General features: G+C 40.4%; 1 protein-coding gene across 5 annotated transcripts in view; it reads right to left on the bottom strand.

Annotated features, from left to right (window-relative positions):
• Positions 1-16,473, bottom strand: part of AGTPBP1 (ATP/GTP binding carboxypeptidase 1) — a 143,071-nt gene that overhangs the window by 86,949 nt on the left and 39,649 nt on the right. For all 5 annotated transcript variants that reach the window (XM_048849808.2, XM_048849810.2, XM_048849805.2 and 2 more), the window contains exons 4-9: positions 11,849-11,916; positions 11,098-11,161; positions 10,680-10,826; positions 9,933-10,064; positions 4,776-4,869; positions 4,381-4,418 (exon numbers count right to left, since the gene is read on the bottom strand). In XM_048849808.2, coding sequence (XP_048705765.2) covers positions 4,381-4,418; positions 4,776-4,869; positions 9,933-10,064; positions 10,680-10,826; positions 11,098-11,161; positions 11,849-11,916 — 543 coding nt within the window. The remainder of the gene's footprint in view (positions 1-4,380; positions 4,419-4,775; positions 4,870-9,932; positions 10,065-10,679; positions 10,827-11,097; positions 11,162-11,848; positions 11,917-16,473) is intronic.

The raw sequence follows: 16,473 nt of genomic DNA, 5'->3' as shown, positions 1-16,473 counted from the left end.
GTTCCTCTGAAACCTGTCACTATTTCATAAGTATTTTTTGCTATGAATATAATATATTCATGTGACTGACACTCCAGGTCAACCCCATATAGATATTCTATTTATGGTTTACATTTAACAATAGAACAGGCTTAGAAAATACTACTTGTCTGAAGACTGATTGCAGTGATAAATATCAACAGTTTGTTTCATTCCTCAAACCTGACTCTTCATTTAACTTCCCTAGTTTCTTCTTAAGATTCTGCTTCACTAGTTAACAGGCACAAAGTCAGTAAAACCAGTAAATCAAATCACATAAAATGTGTGTATACATGCCTACTATATACGTTTACCTCACCTATAAAATGTAAGGCAGAGGCTACAGACTTCAGATGTTTTTCTGTTGCTCACACACTCATAAATTTATGAGTTCAAGCCTCAAAATTTTCAAACATAACAAAATAATTGAACTTCAGTGAAAACTAGTTTCCTGATTAGATAGAAATTTTGAAGTTCAAGTTTTTCAGCTGAATATGTAAGAAATTGGTGGCCAGGATACAGCAATACAGAAATCGCAGAACATAAGTGATTAAAATTATTTCAACCAAAAGGAAAATTCTTCGGCAAGATACCAGGACTTTAATTTCCCTAGCTACAGCTCCATTTCAGAGCTGTCACCAAATACCACTTACTTCATGACCCAAGACCTATTTAATTAGACTATGGGAAGACAGTATATACTTCAGTGCCATCTTCTAGAAACCCGATTGACACAGATGGCAGTTAGGGCTGGGGAAAGAGTCCTGGAGTCCCACTATTGAGGTTGAGGGGAAAACAGAGTGTTATAACACGCAGTTCTGCAATCATAAACTAGAGAGATCTTTACAGACAATCACTAGTTTAAGATTTAGCAGGGCACTTCTATTTTCTTTTACATTTAAAATCTTCATTTTATAAATCAAACTCTTCACAAATTATGCATTTCTGGTGTGAAATTACATGCCTCAGAAATGCAGAGAAACAAAATGCAAAGGCCAGCACATTCAGGACGCGAGAAACTTATCTCAAAAATGAGCACAAGCAGAATCTCAGTTTACATAATAAAAAAAATAATAGAATCATAGAAATTTAGGACTCGATAGGTCACGAGTCAGTCCTGTCTCGGTGCAGGGGAGTAAAGCATTATCTAGACCATTCGTAACAAGCGTTTGTCTAACCTATTCTTAAAAACCTCCAAAGACAGAGATTTCACAAACTCCTAGGTAATTGGATCTACTGCTTAACTACCCTTACTATTAGGAAGCTTTTCCTAATATTTAACCTAAATCTCTCTTGCTGGTCAGTCTTCTATGAATAAGGAGAAAAATCTATCACCCTCCTCTTCATAACAACCTTTTAAAAACTTGAAAAAGGTATGTCCCCCCTCAGTCTTCTCTTCTCCAGACTAAAACTCAATTTTTTCCAATCTTTCCTCATAGGACATGTTTTCTCAATCTTTATTCATTTTTGTTGCTCTCGTCTGAGCTTTCTCCAGTTTGTCCACATCTTTCCCGAAATATGGTGCCCATTACTAAATACAGTTGCCCCGTTATGACCTTATCAGTGCTGAGTATAGCGGAAGAATTACTTCTAGTGTCTTGCTTACAGCATTCCTCCTAATACAACCCAGAATGATGTTCACTTTTTTGCAGCAGTATTACATTGCTGACTCACATTTAGTTTGTGATCCACCATAACCTTCAGTTCCTTTTCTGCAATACTCCTCCTTAGACAGTCATTTCTCATTTTGTATTTGTACAATTGATTATTCCTTCTTAAGTGTAGTACTTTGCATCTGTCCTGACTGAATTTCATCCTATTTATTTCAGATAATTTCTCTGGTTTGTCCAGATCATTCTGAATTCTACTCCTGTCCTCCAAGGCGCTTGTAACCCCCACCTTCCCCAACCCACAAAGTTTAAACGTGCTCTATGCCACTATCCAAAATTATTTATGAAGATATTAAATTGAACAAGACTCAAGACGGATCCCTGCAGGCCCCCTCTTGATATGCCCTTCCAGCTTGACTGTGAAGCATTGATAACTGGCTGGAAAACCTTTCCTAGAGAGAAGTAATGCATCCACCTTATAGCAAGTACATCTAGCCCATATTTCCCTAATTTCCTTATAAGAAGGTAATGTGTTACAATATTAAAAGGCTTACTAAAGTTGAGATATATCACATCTGCTCCCCCCCCCCCCATCCACAAGAAGGATATTAGGTTGGTTTGACATGATTTGTTCTGGACAAATCCATGTTGACTGTTATGTATGACCTTAATCTTCTAGATGCTTACAATGGATTTGCTCCATTATCTTTCTGGGTACCAAAGGTAAGTTGACTGGTCTATAATTTTCTGGGTTGCCCTTATTCTCCCTTTTTTATAGATCGGTACTATATTTGCTCTTTTCCAATATTCTGGGACTTCTCCTATCCTCCAACAGTTCTCAAAGATAAATCACTAATGGCTCAGACAGTTCTTCAGCCAGCTCCTTGAGTATTCTAGGATGTATTTTGTCAGGTCCTGCCAGCTTAAAGACATCTAACTTGTCAAAGTAATTCTTAATTTGCTCCTTCCCTATTTTAGCCTTCTAATGTATTTGTTAAAATGTTTTCTTGTTACCTTTTATGTCCCTAGCTAGTTAAATCTTTTTGTGCCTTAGCTTGTCTAATTTTGTCCTTACATGCTTGTGTTTCTTTATATTCATCTTTCGTAATTTAACCTAGTTTCCCACTTTTTATTTAAGCCATACTTCCTGTCCATCAAGTCTCTTACCATACTTCCTATCTTTCCTACACACATCATCATTTAAGGTCCCCTGTTCTGAAAATACACATCTCAGCTTTGACTTTGCATTTACACAGGAGCAGACCAACATTATTCTGAGCTAACATTTCCTTCCATTGGCATTCTCTTAGGGATGAAGCCTAAAAACTACTTACTACTACAGTCCTGAGAGCCAGAGGCAGATGGCTGATCAAATGTGAGGCGAGCTAGCTGAGCACAAAATGGAGCAGAGACCTTATCCAAATGAGCTTCCAGTCAAACCCCTGAAGGTGTTCTACATACGCCTTGATCACCTCTCAATGTCTACCCAATCTACTGAAGTTCTACGACGACGATCGCTTGCACACGGTTCTTGTGAGGGAAGAGGATCATGACCCTTAACCAGCAGTGCAAGTAGGGCAGCATGGTCAGGTACACTGTACAAGGAAGATACTTACAGCTGATATGGCATACCGATATGGAAAGAGGAGCAGCAGAAGGTGGGACCGCTGAGCAGCCCCATGCCCGCAGCTCCTCCGATACAGCTGTACTGTGCCTTCCATGCAGGGTCTCCTTCATCTGTAGAGCAGCCCCACCAGAGGACAGGGCTGGGGGTAGTACAGCTGTGCTGGAGGAGCTGCGGGCGTGGGGCCACCCAGCGGCCCTACATTCTGCTCCTTTCCACACTGCAGTTTCTGGGAGAGTCCTGTGGTCAGCCTTGTCCTCCGGCAGGGCTGCTGCTGTACAGACAGAGGAGACCCTGTGTGGAAGGGCTGGGGGCGATACCGGTACAGCCGTGTCGGAGGAGATGCGGGTATGGGGCCGCCCAGTGGCCCCACATTCTATTCCTTTCGCCACTGTGGTTCCGAAGGCGCAGCAGGAGGACAGAGCCTCCCCTCTCCAGGTAAGGGGGGGGTGGATCATGGGGAAGAGAACGGGGAGAGCGTGGGGGCCCTGGGCTGGGGAGGAGTCAAGTGAGAACATCACATACCCTCGCCCCCGTGGGTCCCCCTGGTACCGGTAAGAAATGGATTCCACTTGCACCACTGCCCTTAACATACTTGAAGAGTCAGTGGGGGTAGAATTTGTCGTTATCACTCTCCTCTCATGCTTAGTTGCCACTGGAGAAGGATGGGTCCTGTCACTTCCCCATAGCTGCACGTTAGAGCTATCACCTAAAGGACACATACTCCAGACCCCAAGACCTATTTAGTGACAGCCTGACTATGACGGAGACTACATTTGGTGCCATCCCCCAGCATCCTCACTGACACACACGGCAGTCAGGGCTGGGAGGAGATGGTCACAACTCTACTGTTGAGGGGCATGGTTGAGTATTTGGAAAAAAGCTTCTTCCACTTCTCAGGATCCAAGTCAGTCTCTACCTAAGTCAGGTAGTCTCTGTGCTGCGTAACTGGATAAGGAGTTACTGTGTATTATACATGTGGCAATAATGAACAGAACATACTAAAGATGAATCTCAACTTAAATTCTACATTTCCTGGCTTCTCTTTTTTTCAGCCAGACTCTTAATATTATTTTAATCTAGTTTTTTTATTTTAGTAAAAATAGTTTCTAGTAGTCAAACACTTACTTGATTTTAGCAATGCAGCAAGTGTGTCTAAAGCAACCCTGTCAACATAAAGAGAGAAACAACAAACTAGTAAATTTAATCTACAATGTGGTAAAGCCATACAAATTTTTTTTTTTTTTTTTTTTTTTTAAACAGGTGACTGATGTATGAGGGAGGTGTGCAAAAGTAAAAGGCAACTACCACCATAGCCACAAATTTTAAGATTTTGCTACATTGCTCTGGACAGGCCTTAATAGAATCTTGGGTTTGTTGTGGGTGGAAAGGGGTGTTCTTCCCTTATCATTTAACTGTCAAATACTAGGAAAGATTTTATTTTAAAAAATATTTTCATCAAAAAGGAAGTTTTAAAAGCACCTTAAATTTTTGAATATAGTATGTTAAAAACTTTTACTCACTTCATAAGGCCAGTATTCTTTTTACTAAAAGGGCCAATGATCTTGAACATCAGTTCCACAACTCCATTTTTCCCCAAGGATACTGCATTTACAGCTGAAAGGAGTACAAATTAAAATAAATTTTGTGAAATAACGTACTATGAAGATTAGAATAATCTTGAAAATTTTGATTTGCTGAAATCAAAATCAAGCAGAGGGCATTTACAAGTTGAATTTAGATAACATACACTATTATCTAAATAAATAATATGCACTGGTTCAGTGTCTGAATGGGCTCAGTAGGAAGTCTGGTATCAAGCACTGCACAGCCTATTATTTCAGAAAAGCAGGCACTTGCTAATATGCCATTCACTTCAAAGAGGCAGCAGAATCATTGCAGGAAGGTGCAGGACTGTGGATCTCACAGAAGGGAATATACATTAGTGTTGGCAGAAACCCCTGCTGTTGCACATGCACACTGAAGTGTCTGCTGGTTTCTATTTCAGGTCAATAAGAACTAATGGAAATCATTATTTACAGTGTACACTGTTTCTCCCTCCTTTATTAAAATGTACAGCAAGGAAGTTTTTCTCCCTTAGAGTGTATATTTTGTTAAGAGGATAGTTTCTAAAATTAACATAAGAAAATGTATCAAGCTCCGATGACTAGAGGGTGTCCTTCAGCATCAGGATCAAAAGGTATGCCATTTGCTGTCTGAAGTCAGTGCCAGCAGTATTATTTCTATTGCAGTACCATCTAGAGACTCCAATCACAATTGGGATCTCACTGTGCTAGGCATTGTACAAATATGTCTATGTCTTCCTATGAGAGCTTGTAATGGGAGACCATAATCTAAGATGTAAGGGGGTATATTTAAAAAAAAAAAAAAAAAAGAGTGGGGGAAGGGCCTGGCTCTGGATGTACACAGGATGGCTACTTAGGAAATCTGAAATGTGGTGGTCATTGAAAAAAAAAAAAATGCACAAATCTTGGCTTGCTTAAAAAAAGTTGTCCCTAATTGGGTATCAAGAGGCGTTTGAGTGGAAAGAGCCAGCTTTAGTGGCAACACATACATATTAATTCAAGATCGTGTATTGACTTATAGGTACTGTATAATAATTATGCTTAGCAGTAGTATTAAAGTAGCATCTAGAGGCCCCAACCAAGGATAGGGGCCCATTGTGCCAGACATTGTACTAAACACATAGTAAGGAAAGATACCTGCCCCAAAGAGCTTCCAATCTAAAAAATAAGACAGACCAGTGGTTGAGAGATTAAATGACTTGCCCAAGGTCATGCAGCGGGGCAGAGTCAACAAGAATCTGGGTCAGAGCCCCAGTCCAGTTCCCTACCCACCCAATCATTCTGCCTCTCAACTAAGGTGAACAGTTATCCTCTACTAACTTATCTTATTTAAAGTACTCTACAGCAAAAAAGGAAGATCACTATAAAGCTCTGTCATATGAGAAGAGTCATGGCTTCATGGAACCATATTGGCTCCAAAAGATGCCCTGCAAAACAAGACCTCAGTTGCCATTGAGGAAGATGATGTCTGTCTGTATCTATACAAGTTTTTTCATGAAGTTGATGGATTTCCATTCCATACGGCTAAATTCAATGCCTTGCATGATCACATTAGCCATGCCATCAGGGGCTCATTCACCTGTACATCTGTCAATGTGATATATGCCAGCATGTGCCAGCAATGCCCCTCTGCCATGGACATTGTCCAAACTGGACAGTCTCCACGCAAAAGAATAAATGGACACAAGTCTGACATCAGGAACCCTAACATTCAAAAACCGGTAGGAGAACACTTCAACCTCTGTGGCCACTCAGTAAAAGATTTAAATGGTGGCAATTTTGCAACAGAAAAGCTTCAGAAACAGACTCCAATGAGAAACTGCTGAGCTTGAATTACTGTGCAAACTAGATACCATTAACTTGGGTTTGAATAGAGACTGGGAGTGCCTGGGTCATTACACATATTGAATCTATTTCCTTAAGTATCCTGACACCTTCTTGTCAACTGTCTAAATGGGCCATCTTGATTATCTCTACAAAAGATTTTTTTCTCCTGATGATGGTAGCTCATCTTAACTAATTTGCCTCTCACAGTTTGTATGGTAACTTCCAACTTGTGTGTGTGTGTGTGTGAGATGTATCTGTCTTACTATATGTTCCATTCTATGCATCCGATGAAGTGAGCTGTAGCTCACGAAAGCTTATGCTCTAATAAATTTGTTAGTCTCTAAGGTGCCACAAGTACTCCTTTTCTTTTTGCGAATACAGACTAGCACGGCTGTTACTCTGAAATATATCTGTATAGTATATCTGAACTCCCGTGATACCTATCACAAGGTCTTTTAACAAAATGTGTTCTTATGCATTACTCTTAACGTGTTCAGGAGATTTTCCAAAAGATTAGGCACTTTGTATATTTTTGCAATTCTTGCTATTAGCAACACGTGAGTTACAAAAATTACCATTAGCAATAAACAAATTAATTGCAAGTGTCCATCTACAATCACGTTTGTCATTTCACACCTTTGACTCAATACCATTGGTGTTTTGGCATTTTACGGTTACCCTGTGGCTTCCCTTTCCAAAAGGAAGTTTTCTTTTTCCTCCTTGTCCTGTAGGATTAAACCCTGATTTCTCTTGCTTAACAGAATTCACTGGCTGATCGGGTATGATCTCTTTGCTAACAGCTATTCGCAAGTCGTCTCCGTCTCCCCCTCCCCCCCCTCTCGGTCAGCCAGGTAATGTGCATCAACACAGACACTAGCTTGTTTACTAGTTTTTAAATCATTAACTGTTACCAATTTCGAGGCTGGACTTTGTCTTAAAGAGATACCATCCATTTTCACTAGCAAGTTAGACTCAAAGTTCTGTTGTCCTTCCTTTACCAACCTCTGGTTTCCTTCCATTACCAACCTCTGCTTCCACATGGAATCACACATTAAGTCCACTGAGAGACTACAAGTCATATCTAAAGTGTTTAGAGATGAGTATACCTGCCCTCCCCTGTATTTTTAAGATATTAACTGCACCGCTGTCCTGGTCTGCTGACTCCGCTACCGAGTCTTCACTCTGCACCTGAGTCACAGACCATTCACTCACAGAATCTACATGGAGACATTTCTGTCCCAACAACATTGTTTTCCCAACAAACAGGTCAAGCACAACCACTTGGTTATAGGGCTGTTTAACTTTCTTAACAATTTTCATTCCATCCGAGACCTTCTCAAAGTGATACATACTGGATCTTCAAAAGGAAAGTCAGTGGATCAATTCACAACAGAAAATTTCTGTCTGTTAGGAACTCAAACTTCCTTAATCAAATCACTTCCACACCCTTCAGTTGCAGCAAACTGGTTGCAAAGACTAGCCTGAAATTTTTTTCTTTCAGGAATCTTTTTAAGCACCAGTTCATCTTTATCTTGCTCCACAGAAGCATTCCTCTGCTGAGCCACTACCAACTCCTGAATTTTACTTACATCCAGAATCACCTTTGGCTCATCAGGCAGATTCCTACACAATCCCCTTTCAGGCAAACTGCTTTGATTGGGCACTTACTTTGTTCTATTACTTGAAATCACTTAAATCCTACTTTTTATACTTAATAAAATCACTTGCTTATTAATTTACCGAGAGTAAGTAATTAATACTTGGGGGAGCAAACAGCTGTGCATATCTCTCTATCAGCGTTATAGAGAGTGGACAATTTATGAGTTTACCCTATATAAGCTTTATACAGAGTAAAATGGATTCATTTGGGGTTTAGGCTCCCAGAAAGACAGAATACTGGGTCCTGGGAAACGCTGTGTTAACTGAGAAGCCCCTGGGCTAAGTGAATCTTAGTTTCTATGAACTGCAGGGGTGTGTGGCCCAATCTCTTGGTCTGTGCTGTAGCCGACTGGTGCGTCTAGCTCAGCAAGACGGGAATGGAAGGAAGCCTTCTCTGGCAGGGGGGTTTGTTCTCAGTGGTATCCCAGCATATCTAGTAACAGTCTTGAGGGACCCAACCCTTCACAGTACCAACTAAGGGACTGGCACTGATGCAGTGGCCTATGCGACAGTCGGCAAAGCCAACAGTACCACAAATGGTGGACATACTGAAGTAGACACTGATGGCATCTGGTGCTCTTGCTTGCTCAGTGCAGAGGGTGCTGCATGCTTGGGTACCAACAGCTGGACTGAACTGTACCAGTCCCCAGGGTCTATGCTTGCCTGCCGCGCTGGCAGAAGGTATTGAGGCCCAATCAGAGCTGTGTCTCTCCTTTGTGCTCCAGGACTTTGCAGCCCCACCAGTGCCGGAAGAGGAGTCCTTCACCTCAACAGTAGCAAGCTGAGAGGTCAACGCTTCAGCGACGCTAGATCTCGCCGAGAACCTGGGATTTCTTCAGAGTTGGCTCCTTAAGGTGAGCCTTCCCTGAAGCTATATCAGAGTCTTCCCTTTCACAGAGGAAGCCTGTGCTGGATCTGCCTGAGGGGGGAAGAGAGGTGGCCTCCGAACGGGACTCAGTAACTGGCTGAAGAGTGTGTTTGATCATTAGCAGTCTGAATTTAATGCCCCTGTTTGTCCTTGCCCTGGATGCAAGAAACAGGCAGAAGTGGGACTCTCCCAAGCAATGGACACACAGAATGGTGGTCGCTCAAAGCTATAGCCTCTCATTAGGAGAGGCAACATTTGAAACCTGACAAGACAGGCATGCCCTGCCAGGAAAATACTAAGTCTCTCCCGGAGAAAGAGGAGTCAAACAATCCTTTCACTACTTATCTAACTATAAAAACTATCTTAATCACTAATGAAATATTAGAAAAGCCAAGGCAAGCTTAAGGCTACCACACTAAGGCTCCATCTCAGGCTGAGGCGGGTGAACAGGAACTAATGGCTGTTCACCTGCACCCCCTATACAGTCTCAGTATCCGGCATGAGGCGGCACAGGCATGTGCAGGGGCCGAACGGACACTGCTAGCTGCATATCTCCGATCAAGGGCTCGAGAGGCATACTTAAGGGACACCACTTAAAAGTAGTAAAAAGTCTTCAGAAAAGAACAGTCACTATAATCATGTAAGATTAAACAAAAAATTAAATTCTCCATTTTAAACATTGTCAAGTACTTTACCCACCATTGTATAGAAAAGAGAAAAGAATGTTTTGCAATACTTACAGTTGGCTGAGTATACTCTTAGTACTTGAAGACATGGCAGTATTAACCTGTGGTTCTGCAAATTCTGTTTCACCAAATTCAGAGATATGTTTAGAGTGCCGCTGATTCTAGCTTTTACTCCAAATTTTTTATCTGTAACAAATAGAACAAAACCAAAAACAAAGAAAATCACTGAATTTGATTTTGAAGCTAAATTATTCTACTTTTGTAACTAAATAAGTTTAATTCAAAAGCGACAAAAGATATGCTATTTCTACATCTCTACCCCTCTCCTCTGCATAATGAACTCCATTTCACCTTTCCCTTTGTTTCCTTCTTCCATTCTTGGATGAAGGCATGCCTTCATCCACTAATGCTGAGTACACTGGTGCCTGTCTTGAAAGGTTCAACACCTCCAAAATCAGGCTCCTAAAACCAGGCCCTAAATATCAAGTTGGGCACTCCAAATTTGAGGTACCCTAAATTACTCAACACTTCCAAAAATTTATTCTTGAATTCCCTGTCTTTGTTTATCCAACTGTAAATGGACAAGATGTGACAGGTGTGTAGTCATTTGAAGAGTCTTCCAGTAGTACATTAAGCAACCACTACAGTGATAAGCACACCATAAAAACTGTTATAATGTAGAATAGAGCAGATAGAGTTACCTAGTATCTGTGATGAAACAATCTTTTAAAAGTTCAATGAGATCATCACTTGAAGACTATTACACATGGACAAAGTATTAACCGTTATAATTAGGAATACCTTTTGGACCAATTTTTGCAAGAAGAAAATGAAGCTGCACCATTAACTCCTCATTTGGTGGGGAATCTTTGCTGGCACTCAAAAGTAACTGCAACAAGATCTGCGTCCCTCCTTTAGAAACTAAGGCACTTGCTTTCCGACCACCACCTTGAAATTAAAAATAGAAATATCAGAAGTATTAAAAAAAATTAAGATACCTAGCTATTTAGTCTTTTATTCATATCCATTTGCAATACACCAAGCAGCATTGGCAATGTTCAACTTTTATAGACATGCATAAACTAGACTTTTGATCATTCTTTTAATCCCAGAAAATAAAATTATGTAAATCAGCTATTTTAATTTTTCAAACATTTTTGAAAAAATATAACAATTTGCACAAAGTACACAAAAATTGCCACTTGATTAAAAAACTTACCAACTGACACCAATTCAATGAGGATATTTAATATATTTAGAGTAGTCTGAAGATCTCTTGTATTCTGAAATTAAATAATATTCTTTTAGTTTTGGTAACAAATGCGGCATACTGGACACAGATGTATCCTTGCTTAATTTGTAACAGTAATAGGTTTTGTTTCAAGACTTATAAATGGGAGTACCTTATTACATTTATTTTCCACAGCCACACGTGCCTTTCCTTCCAAGCTTCACAGTTTATTTATACCCAAATAAACCAGCTGTAGATATATATGTGCCCAAATTCTCCAACTTTTGAGATCCACAGACATTTCCAAAACAAGCAGTTGTATTTTGCCTTGAATTTTACTTGTAAAAGATATTTTCTTTGGTAAATACTTCAGGTTATTTTTTCATATTTTAAGAAACTTGTATATTTCTGGTTAAAATTCTAACATCAGAATTGATTAACGATTGACACTTCTCAGAGTTCCTACTGCAACTCAAACCACTTGACTTACGTATTTTTAGACCTTGATTTAGCAAGGCACCTAAACATAGCCTAACTTTAAAGTACAAGTGTAGCTCCTTTGAATGTTCTTAAGAAACTTGCTGAATCAAGGCCTTAGATATCATGTAATGATCAAGACCATGGACAAGTACCTCGTAGCAGGAAAGGCCAAGAAAATTAAATATTGAAAAATCGGAAGTCTGATATTTACGAAGTATACCACTTAGACATACACACGTACATGAATAAGATGCTTTACCTCTAATGTTGAGAGGATAACTTCTATTGCTGGGGAACCTTTGGCAGTCATTTCCTTCCTGGTTTTTTCTGAAAGTCCAAGAGATTATTTTTTCCCCTCAAAGGATATTATAAAATTAGTTGAGCAATTTCTGAACATAAGAAATGGATACCACATTCAGAAAAATCTAACCTATGGGAAAAAAAACCTACACACACACAAAAGTCACTTAGGGTACAAAAGCATATGAAAATTAGGGTGAACCAACTGATTTAGATACAGTAGGAATGAATTCATACCTTTGCCTAATTTTTAAAGAAAATTTGAACTACTTTTGAATTTATTTTTGATTTTGGTTAACATTTTTCTTTTAGTGTACGTATATCTCCACACACCACAGTTTTGGGCAAAATACTGCAAAGAAAGGTATCTTGTGCAATATTTCTGACTCATGTAAGAGTAACAGGAATTTCTGGAAATTTCATGAGAAAGTCAGCTTTTGAGATTTCCAGAACAATTTCCTGCTGTTTTTATACAGCAGCCTTATTCCAGGCAAGGAAAGAGGAAGGACGATGGATTTTTAGGTGCAGGAGTCGGAGGTTAACATATTATCAGATACTATCTTGTTTACTGTGCTACAACACAGTAATGCCAACATTTGAAAAAGAAAAGGGGGTGAAATAAGTAGCTGTAGTTCTGTACATGAACAATATCAATTTATGGAGCTAGACACTGAAAGTCCACAGCCTATGATTCCCTCTCCAACTTATTAAAAGGGTAAAGTATTTTATTTATCTTACCTCACCCATCACACATTTTCTGCAATTATTGCTGTCCTAAGACTTGCAAATAGTACTTCAATATGAGCATTTTCAGGATCTGATTCCCTTATCGCCTGATTCAGGTTACCTGATTCATGTAACTGCCAAAACAAATCAATATATAATCCCAATAAAGTTTATTTCTGGTTTGCTTGTGGATGGGCACCAGACTGCATAAAACAGCTCATGAGAGTTTATTATACTGTTTTTGCACATCTACTTTCTTGTGAGCACAGAGCCATGGAAGGCAAATCGAGCTTTTCTTTGGTTATGTACCAGTTCATTTTGGTTTGACTTTTTCACGTTAGGTGAGGCAAATCAAGTAATCAAGAAGCCAAACCTTGAAACCTCACTTTCAACTGCAACATCAGAGCAAGATGAAGAAAAACAGGCAACGTTCTTAAGCTTGTATTTACTGACACTATAGAGAAATAATCAGAATCACTATCCATGTCATTTTAAGTGCAATCATTCACACCCAAAACAGTTTCTGCCTGCTTCTAAAATTGGCTGCTTTTTTCATACTTCCCCACCAATACCCTGAGTGTGCTAGAATAAATGCAGATGTATGAGAAGAGATGCTTCATGCCCTATGATCAGTTGAACAAAGGACATTTTAGCCTCAAAAGTGCTGAAAACCAATTAATGAAAACAAATGCTCTGCCAAGAAAGTAGCTAATATAATAAAACTAATAAAAGATCAGGATCATACTACACTAGCTGGCCACATCTAAACCAGAAATTACATGTCATTATGCTTTCTGTAACAGAATAGATTTCTATGAATAAACACTTATTTAATAGACAAATCCACAAGTGAGCTATGTAATCCTTACATTCAACAAAAGTTTTAGACAATCCCATTTTATTATAAAGGGCAACACAAAATATAAGTAGTTTCATTCCCCAACCTTCAGTCTAAACAATTGATTCCATTCTTCTTTGACCAGAAAAAAATATATAAAAATCTCAAAGAGGCAGAGGTTCACAGATTTGCAAACCTAAAAACCTGTGTTATGCTTTAGACCACCTCAGCACACAGCAGGTTTATGAACATTAAAAGGTTAACTGAAAAGGAACACTGAAGCCCATTAACCTGAATGTGTGCCAGCCAGTATACCCTCACTGACTAAAGGTGCAGTCACACCTGAACAGCTAAAAATTAACCTTGCCCTTTTAAGCTAAATGGAGTCACAGCACTGGCTCCATCTCTATTGTTAAATAACAGATGATAAAACTCCAGTGGGGGATGGTGCTGGCACATAGGGTCTCAGGTAAATGGTGTGATTTTTCAGAATCTCTTCTGGGAATAGTCATGTAGGTGAAATAGCTGGTACTTATGACTATACTATTTTATGCATGTATATTCATCTTGGTATCTAAAGTTATGAATATTAGCTATGTTTACTACATGTTTACTCCTGTGTTAATGCCCTCAAGGTATTTAGCTAGCACATGGAGGGACAAGTCAAGTTGAATGACCCATTATGGAACACTTAGCTCACATTCTTGAAAACTCCTGTCTATTCTTAATGGACTTTTTGTGAATGTTCTAACTATAATGTGGGTGGGGGTGATGGACATCTAACTTTCCCATGTGACTCCAAAACATCTTTCACAGTGAGAACAGATTCCCTTTACTTGGCACTTGGCAGAAGCTAAAAGCCCCTGGCCTGGAAACATATTCATTTTGCTTCTTTCCTGCTCCAGCCTCTCGACTGTGAACATAAACTAATGGGAGCATTCTAACCAAGGGACTGACGACTTTAAGGTAATCTGGAGCCTTCATATTCCCTTGATCCTTTGCAGATGTGCTTATGAGTTGGATATGGTACAGACACTGTTCTAGCCTCATTGATTGCTGATTTCTCCCTTGCAATGGACAAAGATCAGATGTCTGCTGACTTTCTCACATGAGTTAGCAGCCTTTGATACCTGTTGTGTAAGCAACGTAGCCCTTGCTTGAGTGGTTTTATTCTTTCCTCTCCAAATGTCAAAGCCTGTTCCCATTGACCTCAATAGCAAAACTCCTTTTGATCTCAATGGGAACAGAATTTGGCCCCAAGAGATCAGAAACAATTGATCAAAATCACATTCTATCTGTCCAGCCACAGTTATCACGCATGTTCTGCCAGGATGATTTTGATTGCCCCTCCTGTATATCATGCTGAGGAAAACAATAAAACAATTTGGGCTGTAGTTCTATCAAGATGCACATGGCACACACAGTTCTATGCCTTTTTTCCATCAAACCCAGAAGGCGCAGCATCTTTGCTTTCCTAGTGCCTGGTGGAGAGCAATACTCAGGCCACGACTACACTACCTGCCAGATCGGCGGGTAGTGATCGATCTATCGGGGATCGATTTATCGCGTCTAGCATAGACACAATACATCGATCCCTGATTGCTCTGCCGTCAACTCCGGAATTCCACCAGGGGGATCGATCCCGTGCCGCGAGGACGAAGTGATTCTAAGTCGATCTAAGATACGCCAACTTCAGCTACGCTATTCTCTATTTAACAGATGAAGTTGTAAAATTTTAGACAGGTAAGGGGGGACGGGGAGAGCCCCGGGATGGGAGGGAGGAGTCACAAGGAGGGTCACGTGGGGAGGTCATGTGCCCTCCCTGTGTCCCTCCCATGAGTGCAGTACTGGATTTTGTCCCTGGCCTGTTTCCTACCATCCGTCATGTGCAGATCATTCCTCAGAGTCACACACGGTGGGTCACCTCCTCCAGAAGATCTGGTTCCCTGTTGTTTTAGGCTACTACTCCTGGTGGCTCCTCGGCCTCTATGGCAGCCATTGGGCCGTATTTCAAATGGTCCTACTGGTTTCCCTCCCTAGGACAGGAGCTCCCCCCAGCCCTCCTCTCAGAGCTGAGATAATGACAGGAGGCAGGTACCTCCTTCAGACAGGAATCCCCCCAGCTCTTCTCCCTGGAGATCAGGCTGTGATTTAGACCAGCTGTAGGACCCTAGCCAGCTTTACTTTCAGCTGGACCTTTTCCCCACTTAGCCTTCCACCTTGAAGGGCTCAGCAGGCCAGCCTTCTCCTGCTGATGTCTGGCCTGCCAGGAGGGAGGTGGCAGCATATGTGCTGATCCCCTTCCCAAAACTCATTCCAATGCTCCAGGAGTCACAGGAGCTTTGTCTTGCCCTGGCTGCCAAGCTCCTGGTCCCAAGACTTTAAGGAATCAGTAATGGGGTTTCCTCTGAAATACTACTTACTCCTGAGACCATTTCCTCTCGCCCAATTTCTCCTAGGTCCTTGTATATCAGACCTGCCAAAATCTTAAATGACCACACCACATGATGGCAGTGGGCTGACTCCTAGAAACCACTGATTTTAAAGGGTCAGGTCACCCCCATCACAAGCTGAACCGCTTTTATTCAGTTATTTCCAAAACCAAACAAACATTCACTTCAGAGAGAAGCCAACCTATAAAAAACAGCTCCAATTTAAAATTTTGAAAGCCATGAGCCACTGAAAAAAGAGTTAGTATGGAAATAGCTATATAACTCTAAACTGTATCTATACTGTGATTATATGACTGACTAAACTGCTGCAGAATCATCCTCTTGCAAAAATGTTGCACAGATTCTCCAGAATATAAACTTTCATTAAAAAGTAGTACCTAGTATTTATGGGAGTGAAAATTACATACAATGAACATATGTATTCACTGCAGAATTAACTGTGGCCCTTACTCAGGAGCTGCTCCTAATCTCCCTCATATCATGCACAAAACCCTCTGTCTCCTCTCAAGTCTGGTGTGCATTAACCAGGACTAGCTGTCGATGTAAAAAAGAGAGCCCAGTGTCACT

The sequence above is a fragment of the Caretta caretta genome, chromosome 5 (genome assembly GCF_965140235.1).
Source record: "Caretta caretta isolate rCarCar2 chromosome 5, rCarCar1.hap1, whole genome shotgun sequence".
Lineage (NCBI taxonomy): Eukaryota > Metazoa > Chordata > Testudines > Cheloniidae > Caretta > Caretta caretta.
The sequence above is the reverse complement of the archived record's forward strand: the minus strand, read 5'-3'. Positions and strand labels throughout refer to the sequence as shown.